The sequence below is a fragment of the Phalangium opilio genome, unplaced genomic scaffold (assembly GCF_054372755.1).
Source record: "Phalangium opilio isolate 3A_F unplaced genomic scaffold, DU_Popi_V2 ptg000082l_1, whole genome shotgun sequence".
NCBI classification, from domain to species: domain Eukaryota; kingdom Metazoa; phylum Arthropoda; class Arachnida; order Opiliones; family Phalangiidae; genus Phalangium; species Phalangium opilio.
The window spans coordinates 12,102,191-12,125,672 of record NW_028324189.1 but is presented as its reverse complement, the minus strand read 5'-3'; the positions used below and the strand labels follow the sequence as shown (position 1 = coordinate 12,125,672).

The 23,482-nt window shown below is 36.0% G+C and overlaps 4 protein-coding genes and 1 long non-coding RNA gene across 7 annotated transcripts in view; 2 read left to right on the top strand and 3 right to left on the bottom strand.

Annotated features, from left to right (window-relative positions):
- Nucleotides 1-5,415, bottom strand: Cds (CDP-diacylglycerol synthase). Its single transcript, XM_089848807.1, has 9 exons — nt 5,231-5,415; nt 5,001-5,055; nt 3,980-4,161; nt 3,816-3,912; nt 3,564-3,740; nt 2,643-2,762; nt 1,932-2,324; nt 1,137-1,372; nt 1-328 (listed from the first exon to the last, which is right to left on the bottom strand). Exons 2-9 carry the CDS (start codon nt 5,046-5,048, stop codon nt 214-216), a joined length of 1,368 nt encoding a protein of 455 aa, XP_089704933.1. The 5' UTR covers nt 5,049-5,055; nt 5,231-5,415; the 3' UTR covers nt 1-213.
- A 2,998-nt stretch (nt 5,416-8,413) lies between these two features.
- On the bottom strand, nt 8,414-9,709 carry PCNA (Proliferating cell nuclear antigen). The gene is made up of 5 exons (XM_089848778.1): nt 9,359-9,709; nt 9,196-9,293; nt 9,058-9,125; nt 8,849-8,993; nt 8,414-8,778 (listed from the first exon to the last, which is right to left on the bottom strand). The coding sequence occupies exons 1-5, from the start codon at nt 9,577-9,579 to the stop codon at nt 8,528-8,530; spliced, it is 783 nt and encodes a 260-aa protein (XP_089704904.1). The 5' UTR covers nt 9,580-9,709; the 3' UTR covers nt 8,414-8,527.
- Nucleotides 9,710-9,848: 139 nt separating this feature from the next.
- Nucleotides 9,849-18,875, top strand: Herc4 (HECT and RLD domain containing E3 ubiquitin ligase 4). Of its 3 annotated transcripts, none has more exons than XM_089848770.1 (21): nt 9,849-10,037; nt 10,296-10,548; nt 10,609-10,848; nt 10,914-11,227; nt 11,301-11,434; nt 11,507-11,769; nt 12,545-12,764; nt 12,837-13,008; nt 13,077-13,266; nt 13,339-13,388; nt 13,471-13,530; nt 14,160-14,219; nt 14,339-14,464; nt 15,613-15,915; nt 16,044-16,258; nt 16,352-16,546; nt 17,111-17,219; nt 17,292-17,366; nt 17,445-17,547; nt 18,152-18,204; nt 18,277-18,875. In XM_089848770.1, exons 2-21 carry the CDS (start codon nt 10,296-10,298, stop codon nt 18,430-18,432), a joined length of 3,291 nt encoding a protein of 1,096 aa, XP_089704896.1. In that variant the 5' UTR covers nt 9,849-10,037; the 3' UTR covers nt 18,433-18,875. The 3 variants fall into 3 exon arrangements, with proteins under 3 accessions (XP_089704896.1, XP_089704895.1, XP_089704897.1); XM_089848769.1 differs by having other exon boundaries at nt 14,339-14,494; XM_089848771.1 differs by lacking the exon at nt 9,849-10,037 and having other exon boundaries at nt 10,306-10,446; nt 10,518-10,548; nt 14,339-14,494.
- Nucleotides 18,876-19,749: 874 nt separating this feature from the next.
- On the bottom strand, nt 19,750-20,521 carry LOC149651738 (uncharacterized). Its single transcript, XR_016371331.1, has 2 exons — nt 20,387-20,521; nt 19,750-20,313 (listed from the first exon to the last, which is right to left on the bottom strand). It is a non-coding gene; the product is annotated as an uncharacterized LOC149651738 (long non-coding RNA).
- Nucleotides 20,522-22,597: 2,076 nt separating this feature from the next.
- Nucleotides 22,598-23,482, top strand: part of Sar1 (Secretion-associated Ras-related 1) — a 40,814-nt gene continuing 39,929 nt past the window's right edge. Inside the window, exon 1 of the mRNA XM_089848781.1 lies at nt 22,598-22,616. The gene's annotated coding sequence lies outside the window, so the exon portion shown is untranslated. The remainder of the gene's footprint in view (nt 22,617-23,482) is intronic.

The following is a 23,482-nucleotide window of genomic DNA, read 5'->3' as shown; positions in this document are numbered from 1 at the left end:
TTAATTAATTTATCATTATTAGTATATAGAATAGTATTATAGAAAGGGAGGGAAAAAATGCAGTGAATAGGATTTGATTGCTACTGTTACACTCTAAGGATTATTTTTTAAACTTACTTCATCAACTCAACATCTACAATCACGCTAAACTAAAACTAAACTAATAGTAATTTAATTTAATTTAGGATATTATTTTTTCTTTAGGATGAAATCTTAGCGAATTAAACCTCTGGCAAACAAAGAATCATTTAAAGCATGGAGAATTTGGATTTGTTGATCAGTCTTCAATAGGTAGACTTGTTGTAGTAATTTTTGAGGATTTGGGGCTCTAAAAAAGATTCCAGAGATGTTAAGGTCTTTCATATTCATTACAGGGTTCATTCAACTTTTGGAAAACAAATTTCCCTGAGATTTCCAGGTTTTTCCCCATATATGGAATATTCCATGGATCAAATGTTAACGAAGGAGGGGGGGGGCAAATATGACTATTACATAATCAAAGGACATCCCCGTATCTCTAATATAACCAGAGTTATGAGCCTCCAAGTATAGTGTAATGTTAATTCCATGGAGGGAATGTTCACGAACACTTTGCTTAATTGCTCGGCCCCTGTTTGTCGTAGCCCTAAGTTTTCAGTATGGTTAGATGGGGGATAAATAGGACTATAACATAATCAAAGAACATCCCCGTATCTCTAATATAACCAGAGTTTTCAGCCTCCAAAGTATAGTCAGATGTTAATCCTATGAGGGAATGTTCACGAACATTTTGCTTAATTACACGGCCCCCGTTTGACGAAATCCCAAGTTTTTAGTATGGTTGGATGGGGGGCAAATTGGACTATAACATACTCAAAGGACATCCCCGTATCTCTAATATAACCAGAGTTATGAGCCTCCAAAGTATAGTGTAATGTTAAACCTATGGAGGGAATGTTCACGAACATTTTGCTTAATTACACGGCCCCCGTTTGACACAAATTTCCCTGATTTCCCTGAATTTTACTAAAAATTCGAAATTTCCCTGAGGTTTTTGTCAACTATTTATTTCCCTGATTTTTCCAGGTTTGTATGAACCCTGTTCAAGCTCTTTTTAAGTTAATTCCTACTTTTAATTAGATTTAATTATACATTACCTTATAAAGCTGTGTATGTAAACATTGACGAAAGTAGCCATTAAGTACTGGCAATCAAATCTGTCAACAATTCCACCGTGACCAGGTATGATGTCCCCAAAATCCTTAACTTTGAAGGCTCTTTTGAAGCCACTAGCGAAGAAACCACCAAATGGACCAATAATCGAGCTGAACAGTGATAATGACAAGGAATGAAACACAAATGGGTACATAGTTAAGGTCTTTGGTAGTCCAATCTAAAAGAAAAAGGGTTAGAAAAATTAAATTAACGCGTAATCCAATCCAAGTCTACAATAAAAGCAGATTTAACTTCAGGGGTGTGTGAGTACTCGTTAAGTTCGAGTACTCGGTTCGAGTATCGAGCCGAGTTCTCGACTCGATACTCGATAACAACACATTGAGATACTCGAGACAGATTCGAGTAGCTTTTTAACATCTTAAATACTCGAGTCCGAGGCTTACAACTATAGCAGACGATGAGTTCATGATCATTTATTTTGAAAATCAATTGTTCAATGTTTAATTGATCACTAACAATCTTTTTGAACTAGTTCGATATTAGATAATTGAACATCTTCGTTATTTTCAAGAAATTTACAAAATTGCTACTCGACAAGTCAATATTTGAGACTCGATAATTACTCGAAAGAACAAACAAAATTTGACCTATCTAAATACTCGATACTCGAAAGTATTTTTGAGACTCGGCTCGATACTCGATAAGAAATTAGTTTCGATACTCGGACTCGGCTCGAAACCGAAAAAACGGGACTCGCACACCACTGTTTAACTTACAATGCCACATAAAACTTGAATGGATGCTGGCAAGTTATATTCCTGCAATTGAAAAAGAGGAGACGGGGTACAATCCAAAGACATTGTCCCAGTTTCCTCGGAATACTCCAAAGGACACACAAAGTACTTGAAGTTGCACATGAAATGAGATATCAACATTCCATAGACAACGGTGGAAAATCCTCCTCCGACAAAACCTTCCCACGTCTTTTTCGGTGACAATTTGATCAAGGGAGTTTTCCCAAAGAAGAAACCAAAGATGTAAGCCATGATATCGTTACAAATTATCATGGAAACGGGAACGATAAACCAAATCAAGCCTTCAAATAAGTTTTGCATGATGAGATAAGATTGGGTCACCACAATCAAGAGTGTCACGTGGGTCCAGGCAAACTAAATTCACAATTTCAAGTTAAACCATAAGTTTATAAGATATGTTCCATAAGTGTGTCACTCGTTAATGAGAGCTTGTCATGAAGTGACGTAGGTGAAACGTCATAGATTCTAGTGAGGCCCTGTCAAAGGCTTAGTACAGACTAAAGAGGAGGATGGACTGCAAAACCGAGTGTAGTCAATTCTCACGTCGTTCTTGAACTAGCTCTCATTAAGCCTCTAACATTACGAAGTATGGGTAGTGACATACTTATGGAACATATCTTATAAACTTATGGTTAAACTAATTAACTTTAATGATTAAAATGATTAAATTACCAATGAAAATTGTCTCATGTAGTATTTTTTCACGAGACTCAAGACAAAAAAGACAAATCCAATAATGTATAGACAGAAAGAGATGAATCGGTGGTAGGTTATCAATGGTCTCAATACATCCTGCGAATTTATTTATATTCATTTATTTGTCATAAAGACGCCATTTTGTTTCTTCTTTTAATGTGAACTACTAAACCACTACCAACGAGATATACAAGGCCCGTGCGGGCGCCAATTTTTTAATTTTTTTCCGGACCTTTTAAATCGCCACGATTCTCCACTAGAGGCACATTTAAGTCTAAAAAATTATGTAAAGCTCACGTGACCAGCTGCCTGCTCTAAGTTTCGAGCCTCGAGCGAATTTCACGCGAAATAAGCCTAATCAGAAGTATATAATACTTCTCTTCGAGAGAAGTGTACCACAAAGCGGGGTAAGTGTAACGTCACTCTTCCCAACATCGGATCATTTAGAGCAAGGTTACTAAAACGAATCACATACACGATAAATAGTTCCCTCATCATTTCTCTATTAGCGTTTAAATATTTGACAAGACGCGCTTGTGCATTTTGTCTCACGTCAAGACGAGGTTTGTGGGATGATTGCTGGGGATTTAGTGCCAAACAACTATTGAATTCACCTTACGGTGCGATGCCCATTTGTAGTTTGATGAGCGGGAAAGAAAACTAAAAGGGGGAGCCTGGGAAGAATGACGTTACATAACTAAAGCATTAAGAGGATACAGAGCGTCATCCTTCCTCTATTATCCCCTTCTGGCCTAATTAGTAAGTGTATTAAAGAGACTAAGAAGCGCCATCTATCAACCACACAAGTCAAATATATATGGGTGAGGGGACCCCCCCCCCCCTTCGAAGCGAGCGTGCATGGGCCTTGTATATCTCGTTGGTAGTGACTAAACTTACAGCTCTGCTTATCAGCATCCCAAAGTAATCAACCATACTCTCGCCGTAAAAGAAATAGTTGGAAGTAAGTAGAAAATACCAAGAAAGTGACCGGAACCATGGTAGACCATGGATTCTATAGACAGCGTATCCAATTGAAATAATTTCTTGAAAACATTTAACTTGAACCAGCAAGGTCTAATTAAGTAAATCATGATAATTAACTCCCTATTTAAATTTTGGAATGATAACTGACTTTATTAACTAACTTACAATGAACATAAGTGCCAAAGGGCCAAGCCATATGAGTAATCCAAACCCAGAGATCATAAATAATGAAAATATCCCACGAACAATCCAATTTCGCCATCTAATTAAGATTAATTAACCCCCTTAATAATAAGCCTTGTTTAAAACGTTAAAAAAATCAAGTTTACTTCGATGGTAAACTAGATAGGGCAGTATCTAACGCTTCGGTAGTTTTATCAGAAGCTTGGGGCAAAACTTTGGTCAATTCTTCAAGGTTATTTTCATCAGGGAATCTGTCATCTTCCGAATCAGCTGTCTCAGCCCCTTTATCAGATACATTTCCCTTTGTATTGGATTCCTCTGGTTTAAGCTATATGTCAGTCAATTGTGTTTATTAATTAATTAAAATTGGCATATCCTCATTTAAAATTATAGAGTAATGGCAGCCCTCTGCCTTCGACTGTATTAATCTCTATGTGGAAATAACATGGGGTGCCATAACTCTATATAACCAGAAGTGAGATGAGACTAGAAGTGAAGGGCTCTAGCATTGATAGTAGATCCTGGCACTAGTGAACAAATTTGAGGATTTTACGCCGCTTCCATCGCGCCTACACTAGGCTGAGAAAAAAATTGGTCGAGTTCCAAAAATATTTCCTACCCCCTTCCTCTCAACCTAAAGCCGCGGAACACGGACGCGGCTCCATGAATCTAGTTCGGCCGTCTACCACCGCGATCGTCTCACGTTTTGGAGGGGAAATTCAGAAACCGCTACCAGAGGGCCAACCGTTGGTGTCTTATCAAGAATATTCACTTCGCCAAGTGAAGAATTTGGTTAGCTCAGTACTTCTAGTCTCATCTCACTTCTGATATAACTGTATATATTAGTTCAGGGTTAAAACTATGAGGAATTAGGGTTTGAAACTAAAACAATAGCCTATTGTTACAAATAGAGGTATGTAGGTGTACTTTGCCCGACCATTTCTTATCGAACATCTTGAGAACTTTAGTTTAGAGGCAGATTGAAACCTATCAACTGTCAAGCCATGCAAGTTTAACAAAAATGGGCTCAATAAGCTTAAATATATAAATAACCCTTTTTTCAATCAAATTTAGGCTTATTCATATAATAGAACATCCAAGTAAACATTAAGTGAAGTAATTAAAATTTAATTAAGGTTAGTAATTTTGGTAACAAAACAAACTTACCTCAGCCTCAGATGTATCTTTCACTGGACGTTTACGTATCTCAGACATGATTGCGCTGTAGATTGTTAAGAATTAAACACGCGTTTAATTATCATAAAATAACAACAAATATTTACACAAAAATAATGGTAAATAACGGTGTCCGTGTCCCTGGACTGTGGACCGGAAGCCTATCTTAACCAAGGCTTACAAACGTCCTTAGAAGAAACCGAAATAAACTGTACACTTACGTTTCTTTAAAAACTCTTCTTCACAGTTTAATTGCTCAGCATTATGATAATTTCGAAATTTTAATCAAGATTACATTCCCTATATAATAAATTAAATAATTTTCCTCTTAGAAAGGGAAAATTTCCTTAGCTTCTACCTCAGCCTTCGCTGCTGTGCCGCGAAACGTCTTACCATTTCAATGGTGATCGTGAATTTGCAGCTCCACCGTTGCCTCGTTTATCTATCAAGGCCTGCGCACTGTGCTATTTTAACAATAACATAAGTTTATTATGCTTCTAAGTAGAGAAATGGCTGCTACTCCTATGGCAATTAGCCCATTCACATTAAGGGCCGCGCATGAGAAGTTGCAATGTTTGGGGGGCATGAGTTATAGCGCTTCTATGGAGTTAAACGTGTAAACTAAACTACGTTGGACGTATGGGAGACCTTTAGAAATTTAATATTAAAATAAAATGCCTAGTATTTAAACCGAGAGAGTAAAATTAAAACCATGTCGGCGATGTCCGCCGATGCCGTGCCGAAAGCGCTGTGTATAAATGCCCGTAAGCCCTGGCGCCCAATTTAGTGTGTAGAATTTCATTAAATGCCCTAATTTTACGTCTATCAATTGAATTCGATAAAATTTCACCTCGGAAGTTCAATTAATACTTTTACAACAAGTAATACAACACTGTTTTATAAAAATAAACTCGAATGCGTATCAAATAAGGCAAAAGGAATGGTTTAAAGTACTGCACTGCCCCCAAACATTCTTTCTACGCATGCTCACCTCTCGAAAATTTTCCCCCCTTTTCACCCCCGCTCTACCGGTGAAAAGGTCTATAGTGTTTGTCTGGCTCCCTTTAATAAACCCTATACTCTCTCCGTATCATTTATCACCTCAACTTCAATACAAAATTGTACCGCCTAGCCTAGCGTTTCTTTTATCCCTTTTAGAATGTTTCAGGACTGAAACCGCCTCTATCTCACAAGAGAGGGAGGGATTTTGGGGTTGCTCAAGTAAAATTCGTTCCCCCCCCCCAGTGCCTGCCTATACGCGATGTACGAGGTTACCTCCCATTTTTAAAATGTGAGTAGTTTTTGGTAAATGCCATCTAGTGAGCGAATTCTGTACTTTGATTTTATTCCGTATTTTAAAAATGGCCGCGGACAACAACAATCTTTATGACACAGAGTTAACCCTTTGTCAGGTCCTGAATGAAGTTTGCAAACCCACGATCTCCACTCCCTAAAATCCCTATCACTACTTTTACAGCCAAGAACGGAACATTTTCTAAGCCAATCTGCCATTTTTATTTTTCAAAACTTACTAATTACCAATGAGAATTAAAAAATATGTTCAAATCATCGGATTCATCGAGCCAAAGGATTTCAGACGATGGTTATGAACTTCCTGCTTTTGAACGCTAGATGTCTTTAAACACCGACGTTTAAAGAGACAAAAATAACGAATTTTACGCTTCACTTCGAAGCTAGATGGCGGTATCAAAAACTACTAAGACGCAATGGCAGCCCCCCTTGAATTTGCCTGGTAAACGACGTATACGAAACGTAAAAATCTCCTTTATTTCACTGGATGATTTTTTTTCGCCTCGACCGCTTGATGGCTGTACCGCGACAGAAATTTCAAAATTTTCTCTCTTCGGATCTTAGCGCTATACCAAAAGCGTATGGCTATACGAGTTCTAACGTCACAGTAGCCTGCAGAAGATGCCCAATTGTAACCCGTATTTGTGTACTTAGAGGCATTATAAACTTATGACAATAATAATAATTCGGAATAGGTAGCAATATTAAGGGGTAAAAACATATCCAAATTAGTAAATTTTGGAAAAGGGGGAAATTTATTCAGTTGTTAAAACTTGATAATAATAAAAACACGCGCACATTTAGCCGCTCATCTTTTAACATAGATGACCCTGTTTATCTACAGATTTTTGTGTTATTTGGATTTCGGAATATGCGCGCTTTAACAGAATTGATGTATTGGCTGAGTTTGAAACGTGACGTCATTTCATGGAAAAAAGTCTGTGAAAAGCCGCCATTGAGTTGAGAAAATTACCACTAGAGTGGCCTTTGCGTTAACCTGCCTATTGGGGTACCGTCGTGGGACACTTTTGAAAACATCGGGACGGACGGACAACAACCAGGTTTATCTCGCCATGGTGTCCCCTTCTCGAAGCCTAGATAAGAAATGTATAAAAACCTGTATTCTTGAAATCAGTCAAATTTCTCGCCTTTTCTTTTAGTTCCCTTGGTTGCACCGGGATGGCGCCACAAGCGCGTGATATCGGGTCCATGTATCTCTATGATCGGGACTTATATCCTAGCGGATTTTTTTGCTCCGTTTTGTATGACGAGCTAGGGCTTTATACAAAGCCTTACAGCTCCAAATTCATCATGGGGATAAACTACTGACCTAAAACTTTTTTTGATAGCCAGTTTGAATTGGGCAATCGAATGTAGGGAAACTACTTCATCAGGAAGGCCACTCTAGTAGTAATTTTCTCAACTCAATGAAAGCCGCCTTGGAGCCTGGAGGAGTGAGGGAAGTGCAACTTTCGAGAACGGAAAAAATACCATACACGAGCCTTGATAGATAAAAGAGGCAACAGGTCGACTCCCATCCACCAATGAGGTTGCTGCCAATGAGATAGAATATACATATTAAACCTAGAGTCACAACGTGAGATCTCGAGAGTCGAGATCGACGTTTCGCGATACACCTTTTGTCGAGCATGAATCTTTATCAAATACGGGTGGCGCCACCTATTAATCACTTGAAGAACTTTTTTAATACCGTCTGCTGCTATAATGTGCGTAACAAGCTGTCAAGATAGTTTTTTAAATGTGTTAAATAAAATACGCGAGTTAAATAATAAAAACGCTAGTCCTTTTTAATCTAATAAATAGATGAAATAAAAATCATAAAGATGTTTCTCATTGCAAATAAACAAGTAAAAGTTGTAATTAGTTCCGCTAGAGGCTCACAGATGGCGCTGTCATTTTTTGATAGCCGTGCTTCATAAAGACAATGTGTTTCGCGGTAAGCCGATTTGAATTGTAACTCTATCTATCTCATTGGTTGCTGCCATGGTTGAAGGCGGACCTGATATGAACTTCAATAATTTCCCGGGGCAGGAAATTTATGTTAGAAAAAATATTTTGAAATCAATACCAAATTAATAAAAAAAAAACTGACATTTTATTAATCACAAAAATACAAAATATAATAAAAATTAAATATACATGAAAACAAAACGAAAAAAAAAAGCACCACCGGAACAAATTAATTTTTAATCATCAGCGTCTTCAATTTTGGGTGCCAAATAATAGCGTACATATCCCATGTCCTCAATTTTGTATTCTACAACCAAAGGGACATCAGCGGACATTGACAGCTGAACTTGAGCTGAAAGAGGGGTTGCTTTTGTGAAGGAATTCAAGTATCTTAAGGCAAACGTCAACGTGACTGGTTCTTGCAACTCTATTTGTACGGCTTCTTCCTCTTTATCAAAACTGGCAGTTTGAGATAACTTAACATTTCCTGAAATGATCAATATAAAAGTTATAAGTTGAAAGCGTAATAATTATATAAATAAAGTCATTTCATTTACCAGATCCCAAGTCTCCAGTAGCAGAGAAACGAATTCCATCTTTAGTACAACAAATCATGATAGAGTCACCAATAAGACTCAAATCTCGACAAATCCTTTGGAATTCGACTGATGGCATCTTGACCACTACACTATAATCAGTTTCCTAAAAAAAACAAGATAATGAAAAATTATACAAGATAATGATGTCGAACAAAAGTGTATCTTACAGGTATGCCAAGATGTTCAGTGTCCAGATTCATCAGCTTCATTTCATAATCGGAGATTTTTTCTTGGCCTAATGAGGGACAAATTAATTACCATAGGGCTCAGCTCTTGCATTGAAAATTTACACTTTAGAAACATACTTTTGGCTTCAAACACAAATGTAATGGTGTCAGCATCATCTTGGGCTTTGATAGTAATAATGTCTTCATTCTGGGCACACTTGAGGATTTTAGCCATGCTAGAATGATATTTCACGTTAGTTTCATATTACAAGCAGTTCTGATTAGTGATTATTATAATTACCTAGTCATGTTCATCCCCATAGATAAGTTACGATCGCATCTAAACTTCTCAAATCCATCACTTCTTAAACACAAAGCTACTAAACTAACGTGGGAATTGTCCATAGCTTGTAATGTGATGCCAGTGGCGGAACAATCCCATGTTGCTTCATTGATTAGATCTTTTACGGCTTCTAAAACCTTCTTCAAAAGTGATCCTTGAATTAAACGAGCTTCAAACATTATGATTAATCAAACACGATTTAAACAATTTAATTTTAAACTAATTTCAATTAATCTGAAACGGAGAAGCGACACGAAGCTTCGACTACCACGACTGAGAAATAGACAATGCTGACAGTTTACGCGGGAAAATTGCGCCAAAAACGTGAATGTAAAGGTAGTTTTTCGTTTCAGCCAATAACACATCACTTTTTTCGCGCGAAATGTTGTGATTAGTCGAGAAATTTCTTCACCTTTGGCCTCTTCATCTTCGTTCACAGAGTTAGAATTAATAGAGAAAAAGCTAGGGAACTCGACTTCTTTAGGGTTGACTGAGTGGATTAATAACTATAAACGTATGATTATCTGTATTATCTCTAAATTAATGGATAGGTCAGTCAGCTAAACAAGGAAAGGCCGGTGGCGGTGGGATTCAAGATTTGGGGTTTCATTCTGCATGATAATTAACGCTTTTCAAGGTAATTTTGTTTTTCTGTTTAGTGAAATTTGCGTGACAATATACTAATGTTTAATTAGTAACATATTTTTGGATACTTCATTGTTTTTTTTTTAAACCAAGTAAGATAGTTTATTTGGTGCAGTAACCCTTGGCTAGATATCAATGCTGACTCAGTTACCATTACCGTTAGGGGGGGGGGGATTTTATTTATTTACTATTTGTTTTATTTTTAGTTTTTTTTTTCGATGAATAATTTGAATAATAATAATTTTTTTAGATGGATAGTGGCGTAAATGCCTCAATCTTCTGTTGGGGTAGTACAGCTAATGGGGAATTAGGACTAGGAGGAATCGAGCAAGATTATGTCTTAAAACCCAAACTACTAGCCACTTTCCCAAATAGCTCTTTTGTTCAGGACATTGCTTGTGGTAAATATCATACCATTGTCCTTTTAAAAGACGGTACTGTTTATAGCTGTGGAAATAATGATTATGGGCAGCTAGGGAGAGAGGAATCGCGTAAAAAACTACGTAAGTTGAAAAATAAACATAGTGAATTTGAAAACAATATTAGGAACTATCATATTTCAGAGCAAGTAACATCATTCGCTTCTCACGCTGCTTGGCAATCATCTTGTGGTGAAAATCACACCATGGTTGTCTCAACAAATGGGGAGTTGTTTGCTTGGGGTTCTAACACAAATGGTCAATTGGGATTATCATCAAAAGATGAACAAATACCCGTTCCTAGAATAGTAAAATCTCTGGCAGTTAGTCACAAAGTTATTCAAGTTTCTTGCGGATTACAACATACACTTGCCTTGGTTGAAAGTAAGTAATTCAAATTTAAAAAATGTCTAATTTTAATTTAATTTAACGCAATTATTTTTAATTAGCGGGCCAATTATATGCCTGGGGTCAAAATAAATTTGGCCAATTAGGAATTGGTAGAACTAACACTATGGAGAATACGCCTTGTTTAGTCTCTACACTTCAATCATTACCTATATTGCATATTGCCGCTGGTGGCTATCACAGTTTAGTTATTTCAAAATCTGGTAGCATTTTTGCCTGGGGAAAAAATAGTTTTGGCCAATTGGGAATTGGTGATACTGAAGATAGAATGTATCCAACCTTAATCAAAACTTTAAAACAACAGAAAGTTAAGTATATATCTTGCGGGACGGATCATACAGCAGCCTTAACCAATGTAAGATGGTTTGGTTAAATTTGTTTTACCGAAATTTTAGTATAATTTGTAAATAATTTGATATTTATTAAAGTCTGGTGGAGTTTTTACATTTGGTGCTGGAATGTATGGTCAGTTAGGACATGGTGGGACAGGAAATGAAGTTTTACCAAGACAAATTATTGAACTTATGGGTGGCACTGTTGTTACTCAAATTGCTTGTGGCAGGTAATGAAAAACTATTAATTAAAGGACAAACAAACGTTGGTTTAACTTTTTAACTAATTTTAAACGTTGCAGGTGTCATACTCTGGCTTACGTTCCAACTCGGGGCCGAATTTACGCCTTTGGTTTGGGTGGAAATGGTCAATTAGGAACTGGTCACATTAAAAACTTATCCAGCCCTACTTTAGTTAATGGACCTTGGGTTCATCATAGCAAGGATGCGAGATTAATGGAAAAACCTTGGTATAGACCCATATCTTGTCTTTCAAGGCAATTCAGTCAAATTGACGTCACCACTCACGAAGAAAAATGTTCTGATGAGAAGATGGATGTTGATGGTATAAAAAAAAAGATCAGTTTTGTGATTATTACAGGGTTTAAATTTAAAAAAAAAACAAACCCAGGGATTTTGTTGCGTTTTACCCACCATAAAAACCCATGGGTTTTATTGTGTATTACCCACCTTAAAAACCCATGGGTGTTATTGTGTTTTACCATAAGAAAATAATATATAGCTCCCTATAAGTATGAAACGTAGTACATTTTCATACTACAGCATTTGCTCCCAAATTTGGCGCGCTTACGCTTTTACGCCCTGTGGGAGAAGTTTCGGTACTACGAGTAAAAGGGGGGCGAAACCACCGCCGCCACCTAAGCTGTCCGCGAAAGGCACGATGGGCCGGGGAAATATCGCCGCGCCCGCCCATAGAGACACAAGATGCTCCATACCTCGTACCAGTGTAGACGCTAGCCTTGTTCGTCAAAATCTCGCGCCATCTATTAATTTATTATAATAATTTTGACATGTACTTAATCAGTTATAATTATCATAATAATAATAACTTCTAGACCTTTAACTATTTAATTACAATATAAAATTTGAAAATTTTCTAAACAAATATTTCATCTTTTTAACGCCAAAAACTCTTAATAGGTGGCATTAGAAACTTTTTACAAATTTCAATGGAAGAAAATGCTGTTTACATGGCTTAAATGGAGAGTTTCATACTTATAGGGAGCTATATATTATTTTCTTATGGTTTTACCCACCATAAAAATAATGAACCAGGGTTTTATTGTGTTTTTTTTTTTTTTAACTTTTTAATAACACAGATGAAAATGAAACTCTAAAAGATAATGCCCTCATTATTCATAAAATAATTTGCGGAGGAGATCAGAGTTTTGTTATATCAAGTCAACAAACTGACTTAATTCAACCCCAAGATTTTCGGTATTTACCTGATGATACTCAAATCAGTTCTGTTCAAGAAACAGTTCTAAAAGAGTTGAGTAATGTTCCTGAAGATGGTTCCGTCCCTTTAGACCATATTAGGTAAAACACTGGGGTGGCTTAATTGTCTTCCAAGTATTAATTATAAAAATTAAGTAATTAAAATATTTATAGCCATATTGAAACTACATTCTCTTCAGTTGCGTGTTTAAATGGTTCATTTTTATTACAAAAAGACTTGAAACACTTTAGTTGCACGTCCAAAAACTGTGGAGTTGATTTTGACGAAGTTAATCAATGTTTTGAATATATTAAGGATGCCAAAAATTTATCAGTCCATGAATTAGTAATTGAATACGAGTTCTGATTGATTAATTAGTATTTTAATCGCGTCTTTCTTTAATCTATATTTAGATAAATGGGTGCTTAAAAGATTTGTTGCCAAAATTTCCAGTTTCTCCACCGGAATGTGAAACTGTCCGAGTTTTCTTAACCATCCCATTTTTTCATTTGTTCCAAGATTCTTCTAAACATTTAACAGAATTAGTTTTACCTTTAGCTAAAGCGATACTCAAATTACCCGTAACTGCAGCTACAGTTTTAGGTCATTATTAGTACCTACCTTATTTAAATTTAATTGTAATTAAACTTAATATCTTTTTTTTTAATATAATAGAGTTATGGTGGGCAGATCTAGAAGCTCGATATTTTCGTAATCTAATTATGGTAGGTAATAATAGCGTGGCTACAAGTTTAATTATATAATTAATTTATGAACTAATTAATGAACTTTGTTTAAAAATTAAAGATTTTCTCTAAAGGAGTTAGTGAAATATTATCAAAAACCGAGGTTGTATCAATTGCAACGGTATGCTATAATCAAATGTGGATGAGAGGGAAAGTATGACAATGGCCATAGAGCCTGTGTTAAAAAACGCGGACATCAAAGTTTCGCCAATAACTATTTAGTTTACTAGTGACTGATGGACTTGCAAACTCGCGATTGAAAGTAGTTCAGACATTTATGCTCCTTGGTTTAACCATAGCCCACTCGATCACGCGCATCACGACGCAAGCTGCTCGCGCTATAGCTAAATTACCGAGATTTGTTTTAAACGTATCTAGTTTTATGTGCTCTTCTATTGCTTCGATAACCTTACTTAAATCCATATTATACCTTCAAATACCTTTTAAAACATTACCAGCTACTTTGTCCTGACTACAAACACAAGTCGAGTTAGTTCTAGCATACACAATAGCAGACGACGGTAACCGCGAAACCGCGAATTAACACAAGACCTATTTTAAGGGAGTGAACAGGCCCAGTATAGCTACGCCAAAAAAAACGGTCAACTACGGCGAAATTCTGATGACTCGCGACTTTTGGCCATTTTCATACTTTTTTCTCTCATCCACTTTTGCTATAATTAAGATTTATACTAATTAATAATAATAATAATAAAAGTGAAAAAGACTGTTTAATCTTTATGAGTTTAGATGCTAGAAAGAATGGAGGAAATTCACAGCCTCTTACAAGTGTTAAAAAGACTTAATAAGGTGAAATTAATAGACTTAATGAATGAATGAAAATTTATTGTGCATATAAAAAACCGCGAAGGTTCACGAGAATATACACAGTTGTAATATTAATAAAATTTAATTGTCTTTATCTTTAGGTCAATATTGAAAACAACGTGAAAGTGCCTTATCAAGATTTCTACATTCCAAAGATAACTGAAGTTTTTGATGTTGGCGAAGATTACGTTAAATGGCTCAATACCGAAGATACCCCAAGACCAAATGTAAAGCGAGTTCGGACGATGTTGTTAGGGGTTTGTTTAGTTTTTTAGTTCAGTCATTTTTGGGATTTTTCTAAAAATAGTCAACAGTTTGTGACAAATAAGGTCTAGATATATTGGACAAACCAAGGCTTATATTTAGTGGGAACTGGGATGGGATGATTGGACAACCTAAGGCTTAGATCTAGTAGATGATTGGATAAACCGAGGCTTAGATTTAGTCGGATCCTATGATTGGATAAAATTAAGCTTAGATTTAGTGGGATGGAATGATTAGACAAACCAAGGCTTAGATTTAATCAGCTGATTGGACAAACCAAGGCTTAGATTTAGTCCGCTGATTGGACAAACCAAGGCTTAGATTTAGTCCGCTGATTGGACAAACCAAGGCTTAGATTTGCTGAATGGGCTGATTGGACAAACCAAGGCTTAGATTTGCTGAATGGGCTGATTGGACAAACCAAGGTTTAGATTTGCTGAATGGGCTGATTGGACAAACCAAGGCTTAGATTTAGTCCGCTGATTGGACAAACCGAGGCTTAGATTTAGTCCGCTGATTGGACAAACCGAGGCTTAGATTTAGCCCGCTGATTGGACAAACCGAGGCTTAGATTTAGCCCGCTGATTGGACAAACCGAGGCTTAGATTTAATCGGCTGATTGGACAAACCGAGGCTTAGATTTAGTCCGCTGATTGGACAAACCGAGGCTTAGATTTAGTCCGCTGATTGGACAAACCGAGGCTTAGATTTAATCGGCTGATTGGACAAACCGAGGCTTAGATTTAGTCCGCTGATTGGACAAACCGAGGCTTAGATTTAATCGGCTGATTGGACAAACCGAGGCTTAGATTTAGTCCGCTGATTGGACAAACCGAGGCTTAGATTTAGTCGGCTGATTGGACAAACCGAGGCTTAGATTTAGTCGGCTGATTGGACAAACCGAGGCTTAGATTTAGTCGGCTGATTGGACAAACCGAGGCTTAGATTTAGTCGGCTGATTGGACAAACCGAGGCTTAGATTTAGTCGGCTGATTGGACAAACCGAGGCTTAGATTTAGTCGGCTGACTGGACAAACCAATAAGGCTTAAAAAATCGTGCATTTTTGAACAAACCGAGTTTTAAACCATTTTTGTGTAAACTTTATTTCAGAAATACTTTTTCTGCGACTTCCCTTTTGTGTTTGATGAACAAGCTAAAACTATAATCTTACAAAAAGAGTCCCAAAGGCAGATGGACCAAGCTATTAGCGGAGCTGTTCAACAAACAATATACAGCCTAATTGTGCCTACATTTCCTCCTAGCGAACCTTTCTTAACATTAAACGTCCGTCGAGATAAAATAGTAGAAGACAGCGTTTTAGCTCTCTCTTTAAAATCTTCCGATGATCTTAAGAAGCCATTGAAAGTCATCTTTGCCGGGGAAGAGGCTGTTGATGCTGGAGGAGTTAGAAAGGTTGATTAATTTTCCATTTTCAGTGTTCATACAAACCTCGAAAACTCGGGGGAAAAAGTTGTATGAACCCTGATTTTCCTTTAGTAGCCAATTTAATTTTGTAAATGAAATTTTTTCCGCATTTAAAGGAATTTTTCATGCTTCTTTTGAGAGAAATATTGGATCCTAAATATGGGATGTTTAAAATTTGGTCGGAGACAAATTGTATTTGGTTTAATGATCAAACATTTGAAGAGGAATCTATGTTCTACCTTATTGGAATGATTTGCGGATTGGCAATTTATAATTTTACGATTATTGACTTGCCTTTCCCATTAGCAATGTATAAAAAAATATTAGCGGAGTAAGAACTTCGTTTAATTATTTAAAATTAATTAATTAGAACTTTTGAAGCAATGATTTAATTGAAGTAATTAATTAAATTTATGATTTTTAGACCACTTAAATTAGAAGATTTGGGTGGATTATCACCAACGATGGTGAAATCCATGCAAGATCTTTTAGATTTTGAAGGGGATGATTTTGAATGCTTCTGTTTGACATTTTCACTTAATGTGGAATCATTTGGTACAATTATCACAGTTGAGCTGAAAGAAAATGGACAAAATATCCCCGTAACTAAAGAAAATCGGTAATTAACTATGTCGTTAACAGGGATGTGCGAGTACTCGTTAAGTTCGAGTACTCGGTTCGAGTATCGAGCCGAGTACTCGACTCGATACTCGATAACAACACATTGAGATACTCGAGACAGATTCGAGTAGCTTTTTAACATCTTAAATACTTGACAAATACTCGAGTCCGAGGCTTACAACTATAGCAGACGATGAGTTCATGAGCATTTATTTTGAAAATCACCTGTTCAATGTTTAATTGATCACTAACAATCTTTTTGAACTAGTTCGATATTAGATAATTGAAAATCTTCGTTATTTTCAAGAAATTTACAAAATTGCTACTCGACAAGTCAATATTTGAGACTCGATAATTACTCGAAAGAACAAACAAAATTTGACCTATCTAAATACTCGACTCGAAAGTATTTTTGAGACTCGGCTCGATACTCGATAAGAAATTAGTTTCGATACTCGGACTCGGCTCAAAACCGAAAAAACGGGACTCGCACACCACTGCTAATTATGTCGTTAGTACTAAGTCCTAATTATGTTTTAATTAATTTATAAAACATTTTTAGAAAAGAATATGTTGATCTTTACGTCAACTACATCTTAACAAAATCAATTGTTCGTACATTTGAGGCCTTTAATGCTGGATTTCATAAAGTTTGCGCTAATAGAGTACTTGTAAGTGTTAATTGTTATAGTAAATTTTAATTAAGTATTTAATATAATACCATTAAATATAATTCCTTATAGAGCCTTTTTCACGCTCAAGAGTTAATGGCACTCGTTATCGGAAACGAGGATTATAAATGGGAAGAATTGGAGCAGGTTAGATTAGATTAGATCTGTTTGTTGAATCATTTTATTAAGAGCTTAATTACAATTAAGTATTAATTGTTTTAAAAGACTGCCGAGTATAAAAACGAATACAACGGTACTCATCCAACAATCGTTATGTTTTGGGGTGTATTTCATAGTTTGACAATTCAACAAAAGAAAAAGTTCCTTTGTAAGTTTATTAATTCTATCATAAGAAAATAATATATAGCTCCCTATAAGTATGAAACTCTCCATTTAAGCCATGATTGTAAACAGCATTTTCTTCCATTGAAATTTGTAAAAAGTTTCTAATGCCACCTATTAAGAGTTTTTGGCGTTAAAAAGATGAAATATTTGTTTAGAAAATTTAGTTAACCTATATTGTAATTAAATAGTTAAAGATCTAGACGCTATTATTATGATAATTATAACTGATTAAGTAAATGTCAAAATTATCATAATAAATTAATAGATGGCGCCAGATTTTGACGACCGAGGCTAGCGCCTACACTGGTACGAGGTATGGAGCATCTTGTGTCTCTACTTGCGCGGCGATATTTCCCCCGCCCATCGTGCCTTGGTGGTTTCCCCCCTTTTACTGGTAGTACCGAAACTTCTCCCACAGGGCGTAAAAGCGTAAGCGCGCCAAATTTGGGAGCAAATGCTACGTTTCATACTTATAGGGAGCTATATATTATTTTCTTATGATTCTATTTTATATTTATTTATTATTATTAATTATGTAGTCCTAGGAGTGGACTTCATTCAATGGTTAATATTTTTTATATTTACAGTATTTTTAACTGGTTCAGATAGAATACCAATTTTGGGGATGAAAGCGGTCAAAGTAAGTTTAAAGTTTTAATTATTATTTTTTTTGGTTTAATCATTGATTAAATCTAACGACTGCAATCGTTAGATCGTCATTCAACCTATGAACGTCGATGACCATCATTTACCAGTCGCCCATACGTGTTTTAATATCTTAGACCTTCCAAAATATTCAACAGAGCAAATTTTACGCGATAAGTTGCTTTTAGCTATTGAAAATTCTCAAGGCTTCGGTTTAGTTTAGTTTAGTTAGTTTAAAACAATCTACCAAATTTTTTGGCTACAAAGTTTCTAAATTAGTATTTCTGGTTTTATAAAAGATCAAAGACGTCACGGGTTAAAGTAAAAGCAAAATTTAAATTTCCTATAGTCAACTGAAAAATATCAGCGACAAATTTATTTTGCGAAAAAAAGTAAAGTTATTACGAACATTGTTAATATGAAGCTGTGATAACAAAATTATATCGTAAAGCTACAGAGTTATTTAGCTAAAAACAAAAGTAAAACATTGTAACAAACGTAAAAACAAAATATTTCTTATAAAACAAGTTTATTTAAAAAGTGTTTAAAAATTCAGTTTGTGTGAAATGGATAAAAGTAACATTGTTTATCTTAAAGTTTTAACGTTAAGCAAAAATTAGGGTTGTTTTTGCTACAAAACAATAAAGAATTTTTATGTTTCATTGATTAATTTGTTTAATTTTTTAAATTAGGCTTATAAAGGGTTTTAATTATAGAGATAGGTACATGCAATGAGATAGAATATATATATTAAACCTAGAGTCACAACGTGAAATCTCGAGATCGATTTTTCGCCATACACCTTTTGTCGAGCATGAATCTTTATCAAATACGGGTGGCGCCACCTATTAATCACTTGAAGAACCTTTTTTTATTACTGTCTGCTGTTACAAGCTGTCAAGATAGTTTTTTAAACGTGTTAAATAAAATTCGCGAGTTAAATAATAAAAACTTTAGTCCTTTTTAATCTAATAAATAGATGAAATAAAAATCATACCGATGTTCCTGATTGCAAATAAACAAGTAAAAGCTGTAATTAGTTCCGCTAGAGGCTCCCAGATGGCGCTGTCATGTTTTGATAATCTTAATAAAAGCAGTGTGTTTCGCGGTAAGCCGATTTGAATTGTAACTCTATCTATCTCATTGGGTACATGATTCCTATCTCTATGCAGGGCCGGAAATAAGCAAAGGACACTGGACATTGTCCAATAAAATTTTAAAATGTCCCATAATTTTTTCAAAAACTAAGGGGGTCACTGGACATTTTGACCAATAAATTTTCCCAAGTTTTGATACCTTGACTATGAAGATCCGACACTATTTTTGCACACTCCAGTGGACAATGTCCTATAAATTTCCCAGTCAAACAGGGGGTCACTGGACACATGTCCTATAAGAAATTTTTCTTATTTCCGGCCCTGTCTCTATGGTTTTAATAGGGCTTTAACAAGGAGTATGAAATTTTGTATGCTGGTGTGGTTATAGCTAAAATGGGATTGCTTTCGGTTTTCGTGTGGAACATGGAAAAAAAGTCTTCCTGGAAATTTTTTAAATCATATTTAATTGTTTTAAGTCATAATCAATATTTAGCACACCGAAAATAATTTCACCATAAAACAAATCAGTTATAGTATTCAATCATATCCTGGGTACTGAAGATATTCATCCATAGTTTTTGATGTCTTCGCTGGTTTAAGTGTGTTTAATAATGCTCCACTAATTTAATTAAAAAAGTTTATTTTTTGTCGAGTTGAGACTTAAATTGATGAAAATCAAGATAATAACGTCTCTGGGAACAAAAATTATGGAGTTTGAACCTTAGGTGAGTAGTAAACATTTATTTACGGTAGTTTAAAAAATAAGTTTTGGCTACTTCGCTCCACCGAATTTGCCGCCGGCTTTGAATAGCCAAGGCTTAAAATTTCAAACGGGGAACCGTTGCTCGGCAGCTCGAATGATATTTTTTGGCGGGATTTTGTTGTTGTTGTGGCTTGAGCCGCTTGACCCATATCCCACGCGTTAAACTACGCAAGCTGCTTGAGATAAAACTTGACCTCACTCAAGGTTACGCTACAAAAATACCCTGACTTCACCTTATACAAACCTGGAAAACTCAGGGAAATAAATAGCACGGAACAATAAAAAAAAAGCTTGACAAAAAAACAGGGAAAACTCACCCATTTTGGGAATTTTGAAGAACGTCACCTGCTATTCCAATTTTAATAAATCATGTACCAAAAGAAATTTTACACCTTCCTCTATTAATTTCATACCATTATAATGAGCGCAAACAATAATTAACATTAAAAAACTAATTATATATATATAGCTATGGCAAAGGCTTCGCGCAAATTTTTATGACAAAAATAAAGATAAACATAGCTTCAAACAAACACTCGTGGTTTCAGTGATCAAAGGATTGCATTTTGAAAAATAAGAAACGCCCCTAACCAAACCTAACCTAAAATGAATGAGATTTAAGGCAATTTTAACAAAATTTATTCCTGCCACGTTATTTTTACTGAAATACATTTAAATACACCACATTATATTAACCAAAGAGGAGGGAAATAGGGAGATAGAAACGCGCTCTATAATTATTTTGTGCTCGTTAGATTTATTTTATTTATTTATTTAGTTCAGTACAGGTAAGCCATTAGAGCTTGGTTAGTACAACCGAGAGAGATTAACGATTTAGTTATACAGAGATTAACGATTTAGTTATACAGAGATTATTTAGTTATACAGAGATTATTTAGTTATACAGAGATTAACGATTTAGTTATACATTAGTAAAAAAAAGAAGAAAAAAAAAAAAACAAAAAGAGATAAGTAACAAAGTAAAAAAAAAAAAAAAAAAAAAAATAAGTGACAAAGTAGAAAAAAGATAAGTAACAAAGTAAAAAACGGTATGACTACAGGTCAATTTGGGGTATTATTGAAGTGAGCCGATAACTTAGCGCGAAATTTTGATTTATCTGAGATGGTAATAATAGATTCAGGGAGTGCGTTCCAATCTGAGATGACAGTGTGGGTGAAATGATGTTGGCGGATAGACGTCAGGGCGCGTGGTTTTGCAAGTTTAAGGGAGTGTCCACGGGTAGAGGGATACGGTGCAGGGTGGAAAAAAGTTTCAACGTTAAGTGCCAATTTGTTATTAAAGAAGTCATGAAGTAAACATAGGTTGTTAATTTTATGGCGGATAATGACGGGATCAATTTTAAGTTTTTCTAATCGAGAAGGGGCTGGGAGTTTATCTAATTTTTGAGTTAGTTTAGTAAATTTGTTTTGGGCTTTCTGTAGGGCAGTAGTACCAAGGGAGGAAGATGGTGTCCAAATAGGGGAGGCATAGTCAAAAATAGGCAGGGCCAATGCATTATAGAGGGTTTTAATGAGGGCTGGGGAGCGGTTGTTAAAATTACGACGAATTAAGCCTGATAGGGAATAAATCCTTTTAGAGACTTTATTGGTGTGGGAGGTAAATTTGAGGGATGGGTCCATTGTAACACCCAGGTCAGATTCAGATAGGGTGGCACGGATAGGTTGACCGTAGAGACGATAAGTATACCGTGGGTTAGAGGATCCTAGGTGAAGTACAGCGCATTTATTAATATTGAAGCTGAGGCCATGTTCAGAGGCCCAAGCTTCTACGGAATCCAGGTCAGTTTGCAGGTTTAGGGAGTCAGATAGGGATTTTATACGGGATGAAAGCTTCGTATCATCTGCAAATAGCAAAACTTGCGAAAATTTAACAACACTAGGGAGGGAGTTGATAAATACATTGAAGAGTAGTGGACCTAAAACTGAACCCTGGGGGACACCTTTCTCAATGGGGGCCCAGGGAGAGTGCTGACCCTGGAGGACAACTCTTTGGCGGCGGTCAGTTAGATAATGGGATAACCATTGCAAAGCCTGGTCAGTAACTCCGGCTAGAAATAGGGCACGCAGTAAGTTATCATGAGGGTCAGTGCCCGAAGTGGTCAGTATGAAAAATTGTATGAACCCTGAAAGTGTAATCGCTATTAGCGTATCTACTTTTAGTTTAACGTAATTAATATTCTGGGGTTTTGCTAAAATCAAGGAATTTATTTTAATTTCAGGTCTGTTTTTTTGACTGAATGACGTCACGATGGATATAACTTGGAAGGGTCACTTTTGACCATCCGCGAGGGATCAAGATTTGGGCGGTCTAGTGCACAACTGACGAGGAACTGAGCTCCACGGAGGATCGCGGGAACCAAACCGTACTATTCTAAACATCTAAAATGACGTCACTGTGGTTCCCGAACGCGTTTGTTTTTCGTGGTATTTTTATATCGGGTTGTTTAAACTTTGCGTGAACTGAGACTTTCGTGACGCGGTTACATTTGATCTTTCACCATCCTTGACCTCGATCGTCGTTAAAATGTAAGTACCCGTTTTATTACGTGTTATTTTTTGACGGTCGCTTTGTTACGTCCCTGTGCTCTTTGCGTTATTTTGGTTATTAATGACGTCAGACATCGAAGCCCCGCCTATAATAAATCTAGTATAGATTGTATAGCGTGCATAAGTCAGGAACTTGTAAAATGGATGATAGGTCAGTGATATTTTTGAGATTTCATTATGTTTATCAAACTACGCGTCGCGCGGTTCAAAATATAGGTCGAAGGTTATCAAGTGGACTCTGCTTAGAACCTAAACATTGTAAGGGATATTGGACAATGAAAAAAAAATTGTCAGGAATTTTCAATTAAATAAACCTACCATTACAGCGTTTTAAATCCTAACTAGAATGCCTACCATTATTCAAAAACAAACTTAGGTAGATCGCTCGTGAATTTAAATTCTTTCAAATTTGTTATTAGAACCCAGCCTATTCAGGGAAATAAGGGAAATTTGTTGTGAGGTTTGAGTATGTTTGCTATGAAGGAGTAGCTTCAACCAAGAAGTGATTTCTAGTTTATTAGGGAGAAGGTATAAGGTGCTTAAGTATTCGCGCGCCATAGTCCCAGTCCCCCTTTCAAAATACAAGGGGGGTACGTAAAAGGAGGCCGGGCTATTTCGCCTCTCCTCAGTGGGAAAATACGTAATTTTCGGCATTCGCGTCGCGCTGACGTGAGTTTTCAAGAACCAATGAGATGCTGGTTGTAATTTAGAAGCGGGGATTAACTCCGGACTTACGTTTGTTTGGACTGGAGATAAAGCTGAAAATGTAGTGAATTTATACCTTCTCCCTAATAAACTAGATATCACTTCTTGCTTCAACTATGAAAAAGTCTGGAAAACTCAGT

Coding starts and splice junctions, on each gene's coding strand:
- Cds (XM_089848807.1), bottom strand. CDS start 5,048: ATGTCTGAGATACGTAAACGTCCAGTGAAAGATACATCTGAGGCTGAG. Junction 4,162..5,000: donor AAGATACATCTGAGGCTGAG/GTAAGTTTGTTT, acceptor ACTGACATATAG/CTTAAACCAGAGGAATCCAA. Junction 3,913..3,979: donor CTATCTAGTTTACCATCGAA/GTAAACTTGATT, acceptor AATCTTAATTAG/ATGGCGAAATTGGATTGTTC.
- PCNA (XM_089848778.1), bottom strand. CDS start 9,579: ATGTTTGAAGCTCGTTTAATTCAAGGATCACTTTTGAAGAAGGTTTTA. Junction 9,294..9,358: donor ATGGGGATGAACATGACTAG/GTAATTATAATA, acceptor ATATCATTCTAG/CATGGCTAAAATCCTCAAGT. Junction 8,779..8,848: donor TACTGGAGACTTGGGATCTG/GTAAATGAAATG, acceptor TGATCATTTCAG/GAAATGTTAAGTTATCTCAA.
- Herc4 (XM_089848769.1), top strand. CDS start 10,296: ATGGATAGTGGCGTAAATGCCTCAATCTTCTGTTGGGGTAGTACAGCT. Junction 15,916..16,043: donor ATGCTGGAGGAGTTAGAAAG/GTTGATTAATTT, acceptor CCGCATTTAAAG/GAATTTTTCATGCTTCTTTT. Junction 18,205..18,276: donor TGGGGATGAAAGCGGTCAAA/GTAAGTTTAAAG, acceptor TGCAATCGTTAG/ATCGTCATTCAACCTATGAA.